Source organism: Impatiens glandulifera, chromosome 2 (genome assembly GCF_907164915.1).
Source record: "Impatiens glandulifera chromosome 2, dImpGla2.1, whole genome shotgun sequence".
Lineage (NCBI taxonomy): Eukaryota > Viridiplantae > Streptophyta > Magnoliopsida > Ericales > Balsaminaceae > Impatiens > Impatiens glandulifera.
In genome coordinates, this window is record NC_061863.1 from 60,239,473 (window position 1) to 60,258,268 (window position 18,796).

The 18,796-nt window shown below is 33.7% G+C and overlaps 4 protein-coding genes across 5 annotated transcripts; 1 reads left to right on the forward strand and 3 right to left on the reverse strand.

The window, feature by feature from the left end:
- Positions 1-339: 339 nt before the first annotated feature.
- LOC124927253 (rac-like GTP-binding protein RHO1) lies at positions 340-2,206 on the reverse strand. The gene is made up of 7 exons (XM_047467641.1): positions 1,749-2,206; positions 1,568-1,655; positions 1,355-1,464; positions 1,218-1,281; positions 856-920; positions 705-770; positions 340-607 (listed from the first exon to the last, which is right to left on the reverse strand). Exons 1-7 carry the CDS (start codon positions 1,845-1,847, stop codon positions 506-508), a joined length of 594 nt encoding a protein of 197 aa, XP_047323597.1. The 5' UTR covers positions 1,848-2,206; the 3' UTR covers positions 340-505.
- Positions 2,207-2,545: 339 nt separating this feature from the next.
- LOC124923824 (L10-interacting MYB domain-containing protein-like) lies at positions 2,546-4,524 on the forward strand. Of its 2 annotated transcripts, none has more exons than XM_047463801.1 (3): positions 2,546-2,744; positions 3,139-3,677; positions 3,784-4,524. In XM_047463801.1, the coding sequence occupies exons 2-3, from the start codon at positions 3,318-3,320 to the stop codon at positions 4,264-4,266; spliced, it is 843 nt and encodes a 280-aa protein (XP_047319757.1). In that variant the 5' UTR covers positions 2,546-2,744; positions 3,139-3,317; the 3' UTR covers positions 4,267-4,524. The 2 variants fall into 2 exon arrangements, with proteins under 2 accessions (XP_047319757.1, XP_047319756.1); XM_047463800.1 differs by having other exon boundaries at positions 3,293-3,677.
- Positions 4,525-4,629: 105 nt separating this feature from the next.
- LOC124923823 (alpha-mannosidase) lies at positions 4,630-10,324 on the reverse strand. Its single transcript, XM_047463799.1, has 28 exons — positions 9,805-10,324; positions 9,582-9,665; positions 9,404-9,492; positions 9,153-9,327; positions 8,948-9,067; positions 8,779-8,862; positions 8,616-8,687; positions 8,420-8,533; positions 8,249-8,349; positions 8,085-8,178; positions 7,841-8,008; positions 7,665-7,757; positions 7,506-7,571; positions 7,370-7,426; positions 7,070-7,280; positions 6,852-6,988; positions 6,686-6,754; positions 6,542-6,601; positions 6,396-6,467; positions 6,269-6,316; positions 6,066-6,185; positions 5,933-5,998; positions 5,733-5,845; positions 5,578-5,662; positions 5,385-5,495; positions 5,160-5,303; positions 5,026-5,094; positions 4,630-4,948 (listed from the first exon to the last, which is right to left on the reverse strand). The coding sequence occupies exons 1-28, from the start codon at positions 10,003-10,005 to the stop codon at positions 4,763-4,765; spliced, it is 3,009 nt and encodes a 1,002-aa protein (XP_047319755.1). The 5' UTR covers positions 10,006-10,324; the 3' UTR covers positions 4,630-4,762.
- A 1,393-nt stretch (positions 10,325-11,717) lies between these two features.
- Positions 11,718-12,364, reverse strand: LOC124925108. The gene is made up of 3 exons (XM_047465080.1): positions 12,359-12,364; positions 12,072-12,264; positions 11,718-11,973 (listed from the first exon to the last, which is right to left on the reverse strand). The coding sequence occupies exons 1-3, from the start codon at positions 12,362-12,364 to the stop codon at positions 11,843-11,845; spliced, it is 330 nt and encodes a 109-aa protein (XP_047321036.1). The 3' UTR covers positions 11,718-11,842.
- Between the last annotated feature and the right edge of the window lie 6,432 nt (positions 12,365-18,796).

An 18,796-nucleotide genomic window follows, 5' to 3' on the forward strand; every position in this document is an offset into this window, starting at 1 on the left:
AACATTAGTTTTTGTGTCCAATATGATAATTTTGTGGTGCTCTTTAACATTTTCATAAAACAAGAATTAGATGTATCCGAAACAACTATTTCTAACATATTTTCGGAGGAGTACACATTAGAATCAACATTGTAGAATGCTAGAACTAAAATATATGATCATAAACAGTAACAATTTGCTGGCTTAATCATAATTTGAATATTTTCTCAATAATCTTTAGGCATTTGAATTTTTGACCTAAAATGTATAATTTATAAAATGGGATTTCCCAAACCACAGCATGGAGGATTCAGAGGGTCAGACAGACTTGTAGAAATGAAGAAGCCAAAAGCAAACATAATAAAATCAGCCAAACAATTGCATAATAATTTAATAATAATAATTCAGGAAATTAGGTTGGTTGGTTGGTCGGTCTAGTAAAATATAATGATAATACTACAACAACTGATAGCATATATATATATATATATATATAAAAAAAGGAATCAAATGGGAGCTGAAGAATTCACAATATAGAGCAAGCTTTCTGTGCTTTCGATTTTTTCTTCTTCTGTTTCGGTGGCTGGAGAACAACTTTTATCGCAGCATCAAAAACACCCTTCACATTCTGCAACCAACAACAACAACAAAAACCATTCATTAACACCTTCAAATAATCCAATCCAATCCGAGATAATAACAATAAGATGATATAATAATAATACCTGTTGAGATTTCGAACTACATTCAATGTAAGAAGGTGACTCAATAAGCTTCCTTAGTTCCTCCCCCTGACACACACAAACTAACTATTAAGAAATGCAAGACAATTTATTTATTTATTTTTAGATCAGATAATCACAACTTGTTTATTACCTGGGCAGTTGTAATTGGGACAGCACCAGGATGGTCAATGAAGAACTGTTCGTCATCGCGTAGATCTGGAGGATTCATTATAACCGAAACACACAACACAACAAGACTAATAATAGTTATTTCCCATATTTCATCCCGGCATTAGTTGGGACAGACTTATACAATACAGTTAGCAAAGAATGAAAACTTGGTATAAAACTTTTGGTAAAATAAGAGCCCTTGCTTGGGTAAAAACTAAAAAGACCATTGATTCTCAATCCGAATCCAGATAGCAGCCATAGGACAGAAAGAAAAAGTTTTATTTCTATTTAGACTAAAAACTAACATGAAACAATAACAAGATAGAGGTTAGAGGATCGGACCAATTTTAGTTCCAACAAGAACAATAGGGACGCCAGGAGCATAGTGATTCAACTCCGGAATCCACTGCAACAAAACAAAAATGTTTATAAGTTTATAAAAACAAATGTGTATCGACGGGTAATCGAATTCTTTTTACCTTTTTGGAAACATTTTCATAGCTGGCCTTGCTAATTAGAGAGAATGCGAGGAGAAAGACATCTGCCCCACGATAACTCAAGGGTCTTAATCTGTTGTAATCCTCCTGACCTGTTTGTTTCACAACAGAAATAATCAATGGATGGATCTATCATCAAATTCAGTCAGGTAAAGAGATGAATGGGGAATTATATATCATCATCTAAATTATTACCTGCAGTATCCCACAATCCAAGATTGACCGTGGCTCCATTGACAACCACATTTGCACTAAAATTGTCAAATACAGTTGGCACATAATCCTGTTTCCATGAACACACCAAAAACAACAAAACACGTTCATTAATTAATTCATTCATTAATGAATAGGAAAATTCATCCAAATTCGTACGTACCGTAGGGAATGTGTTGCTAGTGTAAGAAATCAAAAGACAAGTTTTTCCAACAGCGCCATCACCGACGGTGACGCACTTAATGAATCTGGACGCGCTCATATCTTTATCTTATCTATATCCCAACAAAATGAATCCTTTCAGATCTTCTTGAGAAGACCTGATGATATCACATGCAATTCTCCATCTGGGTTCCTTCCGTTTCCTGTTGTCGTCTCCTCCAACTCCTTCCAAATATAATCAAATAAAATTGTTCCAAGGAAACCCTAATCCCACCTCTGAGAAGCAAATGTACAGTAAGCCTGGAATGAATTGGTAAGAAATTTCAGAATAGAAACGAACGTTAGTGAAGAAATGAGCGGATGATCATCCACAGATCAAGAAAGAGAGAGAGAAACAAGTATAGCTTGCCGGGAAATAATGCCGTTGAAGCGTTCACTGCTCCCCTCTCCTCTCTTTACCACCAAATAACCAAACTCTTAATAAAGGTTGTTTCTTTTTTATTATTAACCACTCAAATTTATTATTATTTATAAAACAAAAACTTTATTATTATTATAATCAACTTGAAATTTATTATTTTTCTTCTTCCTCCTTAGTTTTGATTTTCTTAAATTTGGACACAGTTTCCTAAGTAGAAGAAGTACAGTTTGGTTAGGTCTCAACTAAAGAAAGGAAAGAGACCAAACAAAGGGTAAATTTGTGAATAATTGAGATAACGACGTCGTACAGTGTTTTGTTTTTGTTTTGTTTTGTTTGGTAATTGGAATTAAATGCGTAAATAAATAAAGATGGTCTCTTCCTTTATCTCCGTCGTCGCAGTAATCTTTCGCTTCCTTAAGATCCGTTTGAACTGAATGAAGTGAAATTCAGATATGTAGGTTTTCTTACCAGTCAGTATTCATGGCTGAAGAAAGATTGCGTTTTTCTGGGCTCTGCAACTCTTTTATAACGCTCTTCATCTTTCCCTAACTCCGATTTTAGGGCATTTTCTACTGGGTATGTCTCTTATGTTTTCAATTTCATTTCCCTCTCCAACTCATGCAACTGCTGGTGCTAAGTTAACTTCTTTTCTTTTTCGGTTTTTTAGGGTTTTGATATGCATGAACAGAAACATTTCTAGGTAGGGTTTTTATTCTTCACTTATAAATTGATCTTCTTTTGTAAAATTTGATGCTTAATCAACAATTAGTGATATATATAAGTCAAGGAAATTAGTCTTTCCAAAGAAACTGAGGCGTGATGAATTGATGATGGCTGAATGAGACTTGAAAGACTGTTATTGATGTTTTGCTAATATGCTTTGTCTGCAATTCTTGTTTAAAGATTGATTATGGGTTCTTTTTTATTTGTGTAGAGATTACTTGCTAATTGATAAAAGATGATTCCATAGGTGTTCTAGCATAAACAAGGGTTTGTTCTTCTGTGAATCAAAGACCAAATTTTGCCAAATTTAAAAGATTTACTCTACTGTAATCTGGAATTTATCTGGTGACTGTGTGCGTATGATTTCTCATTTTTCATGATATAACTATTATGATTGGTAGAGAATAGAAGGTTTTGTTTGTGAAGATGGCGACGAGGGTAACGCGGTCTGGAAGGCAGCCTTCTAAAGAGAACTCAGACCAACAATTGAAGGCTAGATGGACGACAACTCTCACAAAGATACTTGTGGATTTAATGGTTGAGCAGGTTCGTTTTGGTAATAAGCAAAAGGACACCTTTAACAGGAAAGGTTGGAAATTTATAAACGATGACTTTCAAAAGAGATCCGGTTTGAAATGGTCTCTAGATCAGCTCAAAACTCAGTACGACGTCTTGAAGAGGCAACACAGTATAATGAAGACTCTTCTAGAGCAAATGAATTTTGCCTTCGACGAATCTAGGGGCACGATCAGGGCCAGCGATGAAGATTGGGAAATATTTATCAAGGTAAATATTCTATGGATCCAGATTTAAATTAGATAACGTTTAAAATCATAACATTGTTAGATACATCGTATTGTTATGTTAAGATGAGGTTTATTAATATATTCAGGCGAATCCGGAAGCTGAGACTTTGAGGACAAACGGGTGCCCAGTTTACAAGGAGTTATGCACGATATTTTCGCAGACGAATAATACAAACAAAGATTACGATTTGATAGTGAAGGAAGAGATTGTTTGCCCTGAACCTCTGTGTATGATTCACGAGCCATCTTCGGAATCAGAAAAACAGGATTATGGGATTAACAGTAAAAAGAGAGTGCGGAGAGGAGTTAACCAAGCTATATCAGAGGCTATATCGGAGATGGCGGCTGCTTCTAGGCACAAGACTACGGCGATTGAGCAAATCAACAACAGATTCTCCATAACCGATTGTGTTAAGGCGTTGGATGAGGTTAAAGGCATTGAAGAACGGTTATATTATGCAGCATTGGATCTGTTTCACAAACCTATTGCCAGGGAGACCTTCTTATTTCTTCGGGCCGATAAGCGGTTGGCTTGGCTATCTAGAAAGTGTTCTAATCGCTCTATATAACGGCCGCTATTTACTGCACAAACTTGTACAGTTTTGCCCTGCGGAATCATTGGTGCGTGTTTGTTGCGTATGTATGTTTGTGTTTTATGATATAAGGGAAAATGTTCCATTTTATAATTATGTTCCCTACTTTCTTGGATTTGGAAGAACTTTGTTTTGAGTTTATCAGAAGCTAGAGAAGAATATTTTTATAAATTTCAAATGCCAGCTGCACATTAAAATTTACTTAAGAGAAAATATTGTTTATTATTTGAGGTAGATTGAAATATTATATATATATAGTTATTTTTAACAATAATTTGAATGATTGTGATATTAGTTAGGTTATTTTTTCTTCAATCATAAACTTTTTAAGCTAACATTACAGTTTAAAAAGTTTAAGATTCATGTATATTTAAATTAGAAGGATTTTCCATTATTATCATTTAGAAGTAAGATGATTAATCATTACAACAGAGTTAAGGCTATTGTTGGTTCTTGAAGAGTTTGGCATTTTCTACAAGTCCAAAAGGAAAGTTCGAATCTCCATGGGTCCAAGCTCGACAATGAGGGACGATGGGTCGAGAGGACTTCCTCGAACTGGGCCTGCTTCCCTTTTATCTCCTTCAACCTTCCAATTCATCTTCTTTATCTGTGACTTCTCCTGGTTTGCCGACAAGCTCATTTCCTTCACCCTCTTTATCTGCATTATTTTTTAATCCAACCAACAATCAAAATGCAGCAGACAATATTTTTATCAATATGTTTATTTGTTCTTACAGTTTTTGCAGCAAAAATCTTCTTCAATTCTACCTTAGCCAAGGTAGAATACTGCCCATCTTCTTCGGCCTGGTCATCAACATAATTAATAAAGATAATCATCAGTTTTGAAATCAAAGTTTTCTACTTTTTACCTCATAGAGATGTGCCAAACGGAGAAGAACACTTCCATCTTCCAGTTCCTGAAGAGTAATGAGGGCAACATTTTGAGGCAAGGTGTAGTTTGGATCCATGAATGTGGTCTTCACAATATGGGAAGCTTTCCAATCTTCAATCTTCTGCTTGTTCATGCAACTTTACTTAGCTTTAAAATGAATCACCAAGTAATATTATTACAACTTATGTAAGTAATAAATTACCTCTTGCGTGAATGCAAGAATTATGGGTGAATAAACTTCTTGCCCAAATGTTCGACGCCACTCTGCCCCGTCACCCACTTTGTTTATGCTCACATAATAGTTTCCTCGAACCTGCACGACACACACACACAGAAGGAAAATGGTTAATTCAAAAGGTAAATACTTCATTAAAAACATATATATTAAAAATTACCCTAAGCCCTTCACAAGTATCTCCAACACAGACGGTTTCATCAAGAGCTTCGCCAACACCTCTCGAATCATCGGAAAGCATCCTCCTGAGATTATAAAGAGACAAAAAATAATTGTTAATATTGATCTTTCAACCAAGTTAATCAAAGTTTGTACCTATGAAGCATTAGCTCCACTTCTCCATCTTCAATGCTGGCCCCACCCGCAGCACGATCAACCAACACGGATAATTCAGAATCCTTGTCCATTGTGTAGATTCCAAGATTAATCTAAAAAAAAAGTATTAAATTGCCAAATTGTAAACACATGATTTTGCATTAAATTTGCTACAATCATCACTAAAGAATAAATTTTACAGGATAATAGTTTCCTGCAACTGGTTGATGAACTTCAAGTGACCAATCCTCCCTATGATCTCGAACCTGGCAAATTTAAGAACTCATTTTAATATCAGGAAAAAAAATCATAAGCTGGGTTGTTCAGCAATACCCGTTTCAAGAAATCCCTTCCGTTGGAGTCTGTATAAAACTCCTTGTTTGTTGCCATATTGGCGGTGATCTGTGTAATGATCTCTTTTCCTACACTATCATCAATAGGAATTGGACCAATCTAGAATGGAAAAAAAAATCATCATTAGATTTTAAGTTTTAGCTATATAGAATAGATTGATAACTTTATTAAGATTGACTCACTGTATACTCCACTTCAGCATGCTCCTTATCTTTATAAAGTCTGACTACCTTAAAACAGCTCAAGAACGCGACATTGTCAGAAGACCATTATGAATCAACATCAATGCAGTTAAAACAAAAGTATAACCTGATAAATCCATGAACTGAATTGCTGATGAATCTCATCAACTAAAGGCCCTTGGATAACTTTAAATGGAACCTATTAATAAGATTAGGAGTTGGTAAATTCAGTTTGAAATTTTGAAAAGAGAAAGAAGTTGATAACTTACTTACCGATCTAGAAACAATAGAAGGCGGGGCTCCATTAGGCCGAAAGATGTAGGCCCCCGAAGCCTGTATACAGAATAAATCAATAATTAAACAAGTATCATACAACTTTAGACCTGTTCTTTTGGTTCAACACGACAACAAGCCTACCTGAGAATCTAATGTGTCCCCACTGCTTGAACCATACCATAGATAGCTTTGTTGAACCGGTATGTCAACCTGAAAAAAAGATCATATTTATTGATCAGACGAAATGTGGAATTTTTGCGCAGCCAATTAGTTCTATAAAAAAATGTAAAATGATACTTATTATTACCCCAGTCCTAGAATTAAACATCCTTTTAAGTTGTCCAGTTGTTGAGGAGAATGACAGTTTCAGGTTTCCTGGGCCAATTTCTACTGTCTCGTTTTGTTGAAAACCAGCCGATGACGTACCAACATTTCCATTTTTACCTGCATAAGTTTAAGCTGGGAGTAAATAGAAAGAAAAATCCATAAAAAAATGTTTGACAGTACTTGGTACTTTTTCACCACCTGATTTAGAGATGAAATAGGTATTCCAACCAAGAGGAGGCAAAGTCACCTGAAACAAAATCCAGTATCTCGGAAATAGCTCGGGTGACATCCCCAAATAGGCCTTTGTGTAGAAGTTTCTCAAATTTTGTGTCACATTATCCATCTCTATATATTGTGACTCAACTGTATTTCCCACGGAATCTTGTACAACTAAATCAGTTCCGTTGACCTGTTATTATAAGAATGGTATATATATAGCTCATAACCAGTATGATCTTTTCTAGTAGTGTCATCAGATGATGGTGTAAATGTACTAACCGGAAATTTAATGATCTCGGTTCGATTCCATCCAAGGGAGTTGTATGCCACAACCACCTGAAAGAAATTAAACGATACAAAAAATTAAATATTTTACGGAAAACCATAAATAAATTGGGAAACTGAGCGAAATTACCAAACTCTTCCCATCAGAAATATCTTCCTCAGTTGGTGGACAATAGCTTATATTAAGCAAAGGACACTGAAATGGAATATATAGATTAGTATAATTTCCCTATCAAATTAAAAACTAAACCGTTTCTTTAAAAAAGAATGGCAAGAACCGAGGAGAAACCTGGCGCAGTGAGAATGGCGATGCAGTCTGGCAATGACCTTTCGAGCTCGAATTCAGAAGGCAAGACAATGACAAACTTGCCACAACTTCAGCCTATATAGTTTTACAAAATCTACCATGAATAAATATGCCCAAAGGAGGTTACTATAAGTAGTTGATAATGAAAGGCCAGACACCTCAGAAGCTCCAATGGCCAAGCGTTTGGAATAATCATCCGTCGTATGTTGTTTAGCCGTGCCACTAACAGCATCATGATGCTGAGCAATTCCTAATGCATTCCCAAGTTCATAAGTGTTGGGTCCCGCTGATCTCCTTCCAGCCAAGAACTCAAGTTGCCGAACTGCCTTTGGAATAAGAAAATTATACATACTACTGTTTCTCAATTATTTTCATAAAGATAAAAAGAGATTAACTAAATACCATATAGTATCCACTCAAAGAACGGACATATCGTTTTAGTGCTGGCCGACTTGTAAAATATCCCGTCCAATAAGCATTTGTGTAGTCTGCATATCTGCAAAATGTCCAAAAGACGTGTTATGTCGCATTTTTCACAGAAATATGGTTACAAAGTTAGAACTCACGGGAAAAAGTCGTGGATTTTCAGTGGCCAAGTTTCATTCGCAGCATATTTTGCATCTGTATAAATCGTGGGAGTAGAGTACAATGCATTTACACGACCATCCTGTAAAGGAAAATGAGAAGAAAGAAATTAAACAAGTTTGACTGAAACTAATTAAACGAAAAGGAGTTACCTTGTTAACATAGTGAATTAACTTATCCATTTGCTTGAACCACGACTCGGCATATTGATACTCAAAATCATCGCCCATTGTCCACATGATATGATCTGTTCTGGTCACATTTGCCTGTGCCAAAAAGAAAAAAAATTAACTCAATTTGATAATTATTTACTTATTTGTTTATCATATTCAATCCTCAAGCACTTACCTGGTCAATTGCAGCACTGACAAAATCATTGACACGTTGTTCGACATTGTAGTCGAACAAAAGCGGGTTATCCTACAATTATATGAAACCACATGAAAAAAATGGTCTTATCAAACTCAATTCTTGGCTCTTAATCTAACTAACTACATTATATGCCACAAACCTGCACAGGATCGAAAGAATCATCCACTTCAAAATGGAATCCATCTGGAGGACTGTAGTGACTAGGAAAAACATTGGCGAAAATCTGCAAGATGGTGAGAATAAACAACCGCCAATGATTTTAAGGATATTAAGACATCCAAAAAAGAAGCAATATTTGCAGAACAGACCTGAGATGAGGAACCAAAAGTGTTTGAACCACGCCAAATAACTTCCAGAGATTTATCTCCCTTGCGCTTTGCTCGGTCCTGGTAATCAATCCTAGCAAAATGTACAGAATCGAATCCCATCTAGAGGAAAAAAAGCATTAATGAGACGGAAACTATGGAGAATTAAATGAATTCTTTGCTCGCTCTTATGAGTTCAAATAAATACCTCAGCAGTAAGCAGGTAAGCCTGCACAGATGAGTGACCAAATGGATCAATCTGCCATCCAGCTCGAGGGGTTTTATTAAATTGATCCTTTATCGCACGATGACCAAGAGTCGTCTGATCGATCATGTCTACGTAGTGGGTAGCTGCTTCATCATGCATACACCAGCCACCATTTCTATGCCAATGAACCAAAATTCTCCAAATAATCAGCATTTTTTTTCACACAATTGGTGATTCTACTAATCACTTACACAAATTCCAACTGGCCTGAATCGACGAGCCTTCTTACTTCTTCTTGAATCTCCACGCTTTGTTCCAGCCACCATCTTTGGAAGAAAGCCTGTGTTACAATCAAACACTCTGTTAAAAGGTTCCATCATAATCTATTCCTTAAACTCATGAGAAATTTAAAAATCCACAGGCTTTGACCATTTCAACATAAATAAACTTCCTGTTTGGGTCTCGACGTAAGGCCTCAACAACCGAATCCAACACATTCTCAACACATGCACCCTGCCACCATAAACAAAAGGAAGAGAGAAAAAGAAAATCAATAACCAAACTACTATCGGAAAATTTCATCACTTGAGAGAAAAAGAGAGCAGAAATGGTGTTGGGACATTTAATCAAACAATTGGTGTGCGTTAACCACCTGTATGCTGTTATTTGATCCAACATAGTATTGATCAATTGTCTTCAACCATCCCACATCATCATGGGTGTGGGGAACCAAGTGCACGTTCAATTTTCCATCGACAATTCGTCCAGCAGTATTATATTTCACATACCCATGAACACTACCAATTGAAAAAAGAAGAAGTAATACCAGGGATGAAAGGTTAAAGATTTTCATATTTTTCAAAGCTCAAAGCTCTAGTTTTCATGAGTTGAGCTGTAAAATGAATTTATGGAGGTCGAAGAAGATGAATAAATGGACATTGGTTTCGTCTAATGAGTGACGAATAATGACAAGCCGGCCAATAGTTCGTCTGTTTCATCACGTCGGTGGTTTGAACCGCTGTAAATCTTTCTTCGGAGACGGTCCACCCAGTATGATGAAGAAATCAAGATAAACTTGGTTAATGGCGGAGTGATTACTGTCAGTTGAACATTCATTGACGGATTGACCACTCCGAAGTCTCCGTCTGGAAACGATTGAACTTTTCCATGAAGACAGAAGAAAGAAAACAAACCATAAAAGTGTAATAATAATGACTAGGAAAATTCATGCGATGCAAATGGATGAAAAGTCTTTAATCGGGAAATTTGACTAAATGACCCCAAACATGGGTTTATTTGACTAAATGACCCCAGACATGGGTTTATTTGACTTTGTAGTCAACATTAATTTTATAATTGCGTTGGTTTTTTTTTTTTTTTTTTCTTCTTCTGAAATTGCTTTTTTAATTCGGGTTTAGTATAAATACTCTAATTTTTTAATTTCTTTCATTTTTTTTCTCTCTTCTCTTGTTTTCTCTTTGACGACGGCTACGGCGGCGGTCCACTTCATACCGATACAAATTTATGTTTTTATTTACACGATCTTCATTTCAAACTCTAAGCCTAAACCTATTTTGCATGCAGGTCAAAGGAATGATTCTAAGATTTATGTTCATGTTTCCATTATCTTCATTTCAAACTCTTCGATTTAATCTGTTCTTATTTGTTGGTTCATATTGGTTCATATTTGTTATTTGGTTCATATTGGTTCATATATATCGATGATAAGATTTGCAGATAATCTCGATCATATGGGTTCCGTTTCAGGGAAGATTCGTTAAGGACTTATCGTTTCGCTAGGGACTTACCGTTTCGCTAAAGATTTACCGTATCGCCAAGTGCTTACCGTTTCGCTAAGTACCGAGAAATGGATAATTAATACTGATGTAATGAAGTAATGTCCTCCCTCGATAATAAAAATGAAAAATAAAAATCATTGAGGTTGGTAGGTTTATATGTATCAGAGAAAAGAAAATAGTAATATTAAATCTTGAGAGTGATAATTATTTTTGATAAAAAAAATTAAAAATATATATATATATATATATATAATAAAAAAAAGTTAAAATATAAGTTATTTTAATATTTTCATTAATAAATAAGTAATGTGATATATAAAAAGGAGAATGAATTGATGTTTAAAGGATAAATATTGTGCTAATTTAAAATATATTTTAAATAATTTGGTGCAAAATAACTTTAAAGTGTAATTTAATTTATATTTTAATTTTTGATAAACATAATTTTTTTTTTAAATTTACCCATTTATCATAATCAAGATGAAAATAATAATCCATAAGAAATAGTCCAATAAAGATTCATACAAAGAAAGTAGACTATTATTGGTTAGATATATCATATATATATATATATATATATATATATATATATATATATATATATATATATATATATATATATATATATATATATATCCTGATCATAATGCACTTCTTTCATTACAAAGTTGTATACATGCATTTAAAACAGGAAAACACTAATAAAACCAAATATAAAACCAAAAAAGCTAATAAAAATAGGAAAAAAATTCACATAAGTTCTCCATTGAAGAACCAAAAGATGAATTTTACTCCAATTGGATGATTAAAGCCATGAAACAAGTGAGAATTACACACACACATACATACATACATATTATTAATTACATACATAGAAAAGAGCAAAATCCATTAAGGTTCAAGCTTCAGCGACACAACTCTGGCTTGCCGATTACTCTTCGCAGACTTGACGAAAACAACCGTCAAACAAGGAGGTGCCCACCATGGCCTTCGTACCCTTTGTTCTCCTTTCAAACAAGCCACTAAAAAAAGTTCATTTTCTTATTATCAACAAACTAAAGCTAGCTAATAAGATTATAGTTTTGGAAGAGAGTAAAGAAAGGACAAGAAATCGATCAACCTTTAATTCGCCTTAGTTCCTTGCAAAGGGTTATAAAGTCACCACATTTCATGTGACATCGTCTTGTAAACCTAAGTATCTGTTCTGTCGTGAACATTGACATGCTTTCTAAGTATTCCTCATTTACACCAATTTCTTTGAATATTTGACGATAACTTCCCAAATTTATCTCTTCTAACCACAACCCAACATCCTATCTAGGAAAAACAACAATTATAAGACTTTTGAAATATAAAGCCCCTCAAATGCTGACACAGAATAAGCAGCTCAAAAAGGTTTCCAATGACAGGCATGTGTTATCTATTCAAACAATATGAAGAATCAATACATCAATTAACCATTTCCTTATTTCTGTTTCTTGATTATCTAAATACATAATGATCTCCAATACATACCATAAGAAAATATATCTATGTACTTTAAACAGACAGACTTTGTCTAAGATTATCTAAATGGTTGAAAATGCTTAACATATCCTTTGTATTCTGTATAATCTTCAAAAGAGATGGGTAAATTTCTAGATAGCTTAACAATGTATAATCATAATCATAATAATAATAAAAAATAGGGTTCAATAATCAATATATTTATTTCTCGGTACTTAGCAAAACGGTAAGCACTTAGCGAAACGCTAAGCACTTAACGAAATGGTAAGCACTTAGCGAAACGGTAATCACTTAGCAAAACGGTAAGCACTTAGCAAAACGGTAAACACTTAGCGAAACGGTAAGTCCTTAGCAAAACTTCCCTGAAACAGAACACATATAATCCGAGATTATCTGCAAATATCATCATCGACATATATGAACCACAAATATGAACCAAATAACAAATATGAATCAATATGAACCAAATAAGAACAGGTTAAATCGAAAGGTTTTAAATGAAGATCATGGAAACATGAACATAAATCGAATTAGGTTAATGTTTGAAATGAACATTTTTTTCGACCTTCAAACCCTTAGAATCATTCACCTGACCTGAATGCAAAATAGGTTTAGGGTTAGGGTTTGAAATGAAGATCGTGTAAATAAAAACAAAAATCGATTTAGGTTAGGGTTTGAAATAAAGATCATGTAAATAAGAACATAAATTTGTATCTGTATGAAGTGGACCGTCGCCCCGCCGTCGCCGTAGCCGCCGTCAAAGAGAGAACAAGAGAAGAGAGAGAAAGGAAATGGAAAAATTAGAGTATTTATACTAAACCCTAATCCACTTCGCGAAACGCTAAATCTTAAGCGTTTCGCGAAAAAGACAATTTCGTCAAAAAAAAGACCACGAACGCAATTAAAATTAATGTCGACCACCAGGTCAAATAACCCCATCTTTGGGGTCATTTAGTCAAATTTCCCTTTAATCGCACAGCAAATGGAATTCGCTGTCCGAGTGCAATTTTCAGAATTAGAATTTCTCATAAAAATACATATAAAATAAATTTAATAAAAAAATTTATGATAATATTTATTCAATATTAAAATTCTTAAAAAATCACAAATAATATATTAAAATAAAAAATAAAATATTTTCATTTCACATTTTATTCACTTCACATATATTTTTTTTAATGAACCGCTCATCTCGTGACTTTACACTTTCACTTTGGTCTATCTAATATTTGATTCATATTTTTTAATATTTAACATCGTGATCTCACATTTTTCACAATCAAATATTTATATATATATTTTAATCATTTTCAATTGTTACCGATCTATTATCTCTTGACAAACCACATCCAAATTACACTTGTTTAAAGGGTTGTACTTGTTTTGTTAGGTTATAAGTTCGAAATATGCATAACTGTTTTAAGTTTATGAGCTGGTCAACCTACAATCTGACCAAAGTATCCATCACTCTTACATATATATCCAAATTAAACACAACTATAGATTAATTAGTTAAAAAATTGAATTTATATTGTTAAGAATGTCTCACGTTCATTAAATTTGGTGTTGAATTTAAAATATAAAGTCATATTAACTTAGTTGGTTAAAGAGTTGTACTTGTTTTGTTATGTTGTAAGTTCAAAACATACATATAACATTTTTAATTTTATTTTTAACCGTTTTAAGTTTATGGACGGATTAACCCACAATCCGACCCAAATATTCATTACTCTCACATATTTATTCAAATTAACTACAACTCTCAACAATCCAGACACTTTGAAAATTAAGCATCATTTTATATATATATATATATATTAATTAAAAAGTTGAATTTATATGGTTAAGAATATCTTGCGTACATCAAATTTGGTGTTGAATTTAAAATATAAAATCTTATTAGCCTAGTTAGTTAAAAAGTTGTAGTTGTTTACTTATGTTGCAAGTTCGAAACATACATATAACATTTTTAATTTTATTTTTAATCGTTTTAAATTTATGTGCGGGTCAACCTATAATCCGACCCAAGTATCCATTTACTCTCACATATTTATCTAAATTAACCACAGCTCTCGACCCGACAATTCGACCCAAATATTCATTTACTCTCACATATTTATCTAAATTAACCACAGTTCTTAACTTAACAATCCGAATACTTTAAAAATTAAACATCATTAATTATATATATAGAAACAGGTTAATTAAAATATTGAACAGACATCTAAATATAAAATGATCAATTTTATTCTTAAATATTTATAACATTCACCACTAAATACACGGTGAAATAGGTGCATAATTACCTATTACAAAATACTAGTTCTTAATGAAAATTAAATATTATATTTATTTCAAGATATATTAATTAATTATATTTGTTAATGTTGATATATATATATATATATATATATATATAATTCTTCTTAGTTTGATTTTTACAAAATTTTAAATAAGAAATATTTTTCTTATTGATTTTTTTTGGTATCTTAATTCTCTCTACTTTGGGGAATTTGATTAAATAACCTCAAAGATGAGGTTATTTGATCGGTGGTGAATTGATAATTTAATTGCGCTCGTGGTCTTTTTATTTTTTTGGACGAAATTGCCCTTGTCGCGAAACGCTAAGTGACTTAGCGTTTCGCGAAGTGAAAATGTGTGAAATGTCCAAATTACCCTTACTATTTAATATAACTTCCCTCATTTTTTTCATTTCTTTTCTTCTCCTTCTCTCTCTTCCCGTTCTTCTCCTCCTTCTCTCTAAACTGGGCGGCGGCGATCGGCGACGACGGCAAAATCCACGACAATGAGTTTCACGACGAGCACGAGCACTGTCCACTTGGTACGTTTATCTTATGATATTTCAAGTTTATTGATGTTTGGTTTATGCATCTTCGAATCACTGTTGTTTAGGGTTTACTTCCCGTTTCGCTAAGGACTTATCGTTTCGCTAAGGACTTCCCGTTTCGCTAAGGACTTCCCATTTCGTTAAGGACTTCCCGTTTCGCTAAGGACTTATCGTTTCGCTAAATATTTAAATATGAGTCGTCTTAGCTCAGCTGGTAGAGTGCGGGGAAATTTGATTAAATAACCTCAAAGATGAGGTTATTTGATCTGGTGGTGGCTTGCTAATTTTTTTGCGCTCGTGGTCTTTTTATTTTTTTGGACGATATTGCCCTTGTAGCGAAACGCTAAGTCCCTTAGCGTTTCGCTAAGTGGATTAGGGTTAGTATAAATACTCTAATATTTTCATTTCCTTAGTTTTCTTTCTCTCTCTTCTCCTGTTCTCTCTTTCACGGCGGCCGGCGGCGACGACGGCGACGGAGGTTGCAGGCGGCGGTTCAGTTCATACAGATCTATACAGATTTACAAGATCTAACCTAATCTATTTATGTTTTTATCTATACATATTTACAAGATCTATATAGAACTAACCCTAAATCTATTTTGCATGCAGGTCTCCGATTCTAGGGTTTAGTGTATGCAGGTCTCTAATTCTAAGGATTTGAAGGTCGAGGAAGATGTTCATTTCAAAATCTAATTCGAGTTATGTTCATGTTTACATTTTCTCCATTTCAAAAATCTTTTCATATTTCGTTATGGTCATATAAAGAAAGTAGACTATTATTGGTTAGATATATCATATATATCCTGATCATAATGCACTCATTTCATTACAAAGTTGTATACACGCATTTAAAACAGGAAAACACTGATAAAATCAAACATAAAACCAAAAAAGCTAATAAAAATAGGAAAGAAATTCACATAAGTTCTCCATTGAAGAACCAAAAGATGAATTTTACTCCAATTGGATGATTAAAGCCATGAAACAAGTGAGAATTACACACATACATACATACATATTATTAATTACATACATAGAAAAGAGCAAAATCTATTAAGGTTCTGCAAAATGCACTTAGCGAAATGCACTTAGCGAAACGCACTTAGCGAAATACACTTAGCGAAATGCACTTAGCGAAACGCTAAGCACTTAGCGAAACGCTAAGCAGATCTGAAACGGAAACACATACGATCTAATCAGAGATTTTCTGCAAATAAAGATTACCAGAACGAAATATGAAAAGATTTTTGAAATAAAGAAAATGTAAACATGAACATAATTCGAATTAGATTTTGAAATGAACATCTTCTTCGACCTTCAAATCCTTAGAATCGGAGACCTGCATACACTAAACCCTAGAATCGGAGACCTGCATGCAAAATAGATTTAGGGTTAGTTCTATATAGATCTTGTAAATATGTATAGATAAAAACATAAATGGATTAGGTTAGATCTTGTAAATCTGTATAGATCTGTATGAACTGAACCGCCGCCTGCAATCTCCGTCGCCGTCGTCGCCGTCGGCCACCGTGAAAGAGAGAACAAGAGAAGAGAGAGAAAAAAAACTAAGGAAATGAAAATATTAGAGTATTTATACTAACCCTAATCCACTTAGCGAAACGCTTAGGGACTTAGCGTTTCGCTACAAGGGCAATATCGTCCAAAAAAAATAAAAAGACCACGAGCGCAAAAAAATTAGCAAGCCACCACCAGATCAAATAACCTCATCTTTGAGATTATTTAATCAAATTTCCCAGAGTGCGTGGCTTTTAACCATGTGGTTGTGGGTTCGATTCCCATAGATGGCGTTTTTATAGTTTTTTTTACTTTTGCATAAATCAAATGCTCATTTGTAGAGAAATGGTTATGTTTTAATTTGATGCATAAATGAAATGGTATAGAAAGAAATGAAACAAAAGCAGCTTAAACATTCATTAACAAATATCAAAAGCAGCTTAAACATTCATTAACAAATACCAAATAAAGTAGTTCACTTTTTACATATTATTATTTTCTTAATTAGAATTAATTTATTTATTTACTGAAGTAATCTTCAGTCCTGCCCTTGAATCCAATTTGTCCAAAAGTCAATGCCAAGAACAATCTCAAGTGCCAAGTAACCAACCCTAACCTGTTTGTTTACTTGTTTATGTATATTAATATTAGAAAGAAACAGAAATATATTTTAATTGCTCAGTTCCAATGCTGGAAAGAGTCCGTTGATCGCCGGAATACTAGAAGGTGCTAACCATCCGATCAACCCAAACTCAATCACGTTCAGATCTTTCCGTAGCTAATCCCTCTCGAAACTACAATCAATCAAACAAACAAATTTCAATTATACTCTTATTTTCTTACATTACATACATATATGATACATACCATGTAAGCTTTCCACCTAAGGCTTTTGCAACCATCAAAAGGTTCATGGCTCTAGCTGGAGCCTTTAGGAATCCTGAGCTCAGTCTCACCGTTGATGAAGACAGACAAGATCTGTTTTGCTAAGTGTTTAGCATTTCGCGAAAAGCTAAGCACTTAGAGAAATGCTAAGCACTTAGCGAAACGCTAAGCACTTAGCGAAACGGTAAGTCCTTAACGAATCTTCCCTGAAACGGAACTTATATGATCCAAGATTATATGCAAAACCCATTAATGAACCACACTTAACGAAATGCTCAAATATGAACCAAATAACAAATATGAACCCACAAATATGAACAAATATGAACCAAATATGAACGAAATATGAAAAGGTTTTTTTGAAATGAAGAAAATGTAAACATGAACATAATTGTTTATCAGATCTGAAATAAACATATACCTTGACGACCTTCAAATCCTTAGAATCGGAGACCTACAGACCCTAAACCCTAGAATCGGAAACCTGCATGCAAAATAGATTTAGGGTTATAGATCTTGTAAATCTGTATAGATAAAAACATAAATGAATTAGGTTAGAAGATCTTGTAAATCTGTATAGATCTGTATAGATAATCGTCGCCGTCCGTCGCTGTCCGTCGTCGCCGCCGGCCGCCGTGAAGGAGAGAACGGGAGAAGAGAGAGAAAGAAAACTAAGGAAATGAAAATATTTGAGTATTTATACTAACCCTAATCCACTTCGCGAAACGCTAAGTTAGCATTTCGCGAAAAGGGCAAAATCGTATAAAAAAAATATCACGAGCGCAAAAAAATTATAATATTACCATCAAATAACCTCATCATCAAATTTCCCCTCTACTTTTATCACTATTTAAAAAATTAAGTTCTAAAAAATGTGAGTCATTTTTTTTTTACTATTTTTCTTTCTCTTCTTGCATCTAATTGTCTTTTTGAATTTTTATACTTTTTTTTTTTTTTTCATCTAACTTCCTTATAGAATTTTTAGAATTGAGTGAATAGTTTGCTGTCATTCTTTTTCAAGTTGGTTGACTTTTATCATCATATAGATAAGTGAAATTTAAAATTATTTTTTATTTATAAAAAAATCAATA

What these genes read in the sequence shown, in the direction of transcription:
- LOC124927253 (XM_047467641.1), bottom strand. Translation starts at nt 1,847, where the DNA reads ATGAGCGCGTCCAGATTCATTAAGTGCGTCACCGTCGGTGATGGCGCT. An exon ending in TGGATTGTGGGATACTGCAG is followed by an intron (nt 1,465 to 1,567) that starts GTAATAATTTAG and finishes TGAAACAAACAG; the next exon opens with GTCAGGAGGATTACAACAGA. An exon ending in ATGAAAATGTTTCCAAAAAG is followed by an intron (nt 1,282 to 1,354) that starts GTAAAAAGAATT and finishes GTTTTGTTGCAG; the next exon opens with TGGATTCCGGAGTTGAATCA.
- LOC124923824 (XM_047463801.1), top strand. Translation starts at nt 3,318, where the DNA reads ATGGCGACGAGGGTAACGCGGTCTGGAAGGCAGCCTTCTAAAGAGAAC. An exon ending in ATTGGGAAATATTTATCAAG is followed by an intron (nt 3,678 to 3,783) that starts GTAAATATTCTA and finishes TAATATATTCAG; the next exon opens with GCGAATCCGGAAGCTGAGAC.
- LOC124923823 (XM_047463799.1), bottom strand. Translation starts at nt 10,005, where the DNA reads ATGAAAATCTTTAACCTTTCATCCCTGGTATTACTTCTTCTTTTTTCA. An exon ending in TCAGTTCATGGATTTATCAG is followed by an intron (nt 6,317 to 6,395) that starts GTTATACTTTTG and finishes AGCTGTTTTAAG; the next exon opens with GTAGTCAGACTTTATAAAGA. An exon ending in AGATTTTTGCTGCAAAAACT is followed by an intron (nt 4,949 to 5,025) that starts GTAAGAACAAAT and finishes AAAATAATGCAG; the next exon opens with ATAAAGAGGGTGAAGGAAAT.
- LOC124925108 (XM_047465080.1), bottom strand. An exon ending in GGAACTAAGGCGAATTAAAG is followed by an intron (nt 11,974 to 12,071) that starts GTTGATCGATTT and finishes AACTTTTTTTAG; the next exon opens with TGGCTTGTTTGAAAGGAGAA.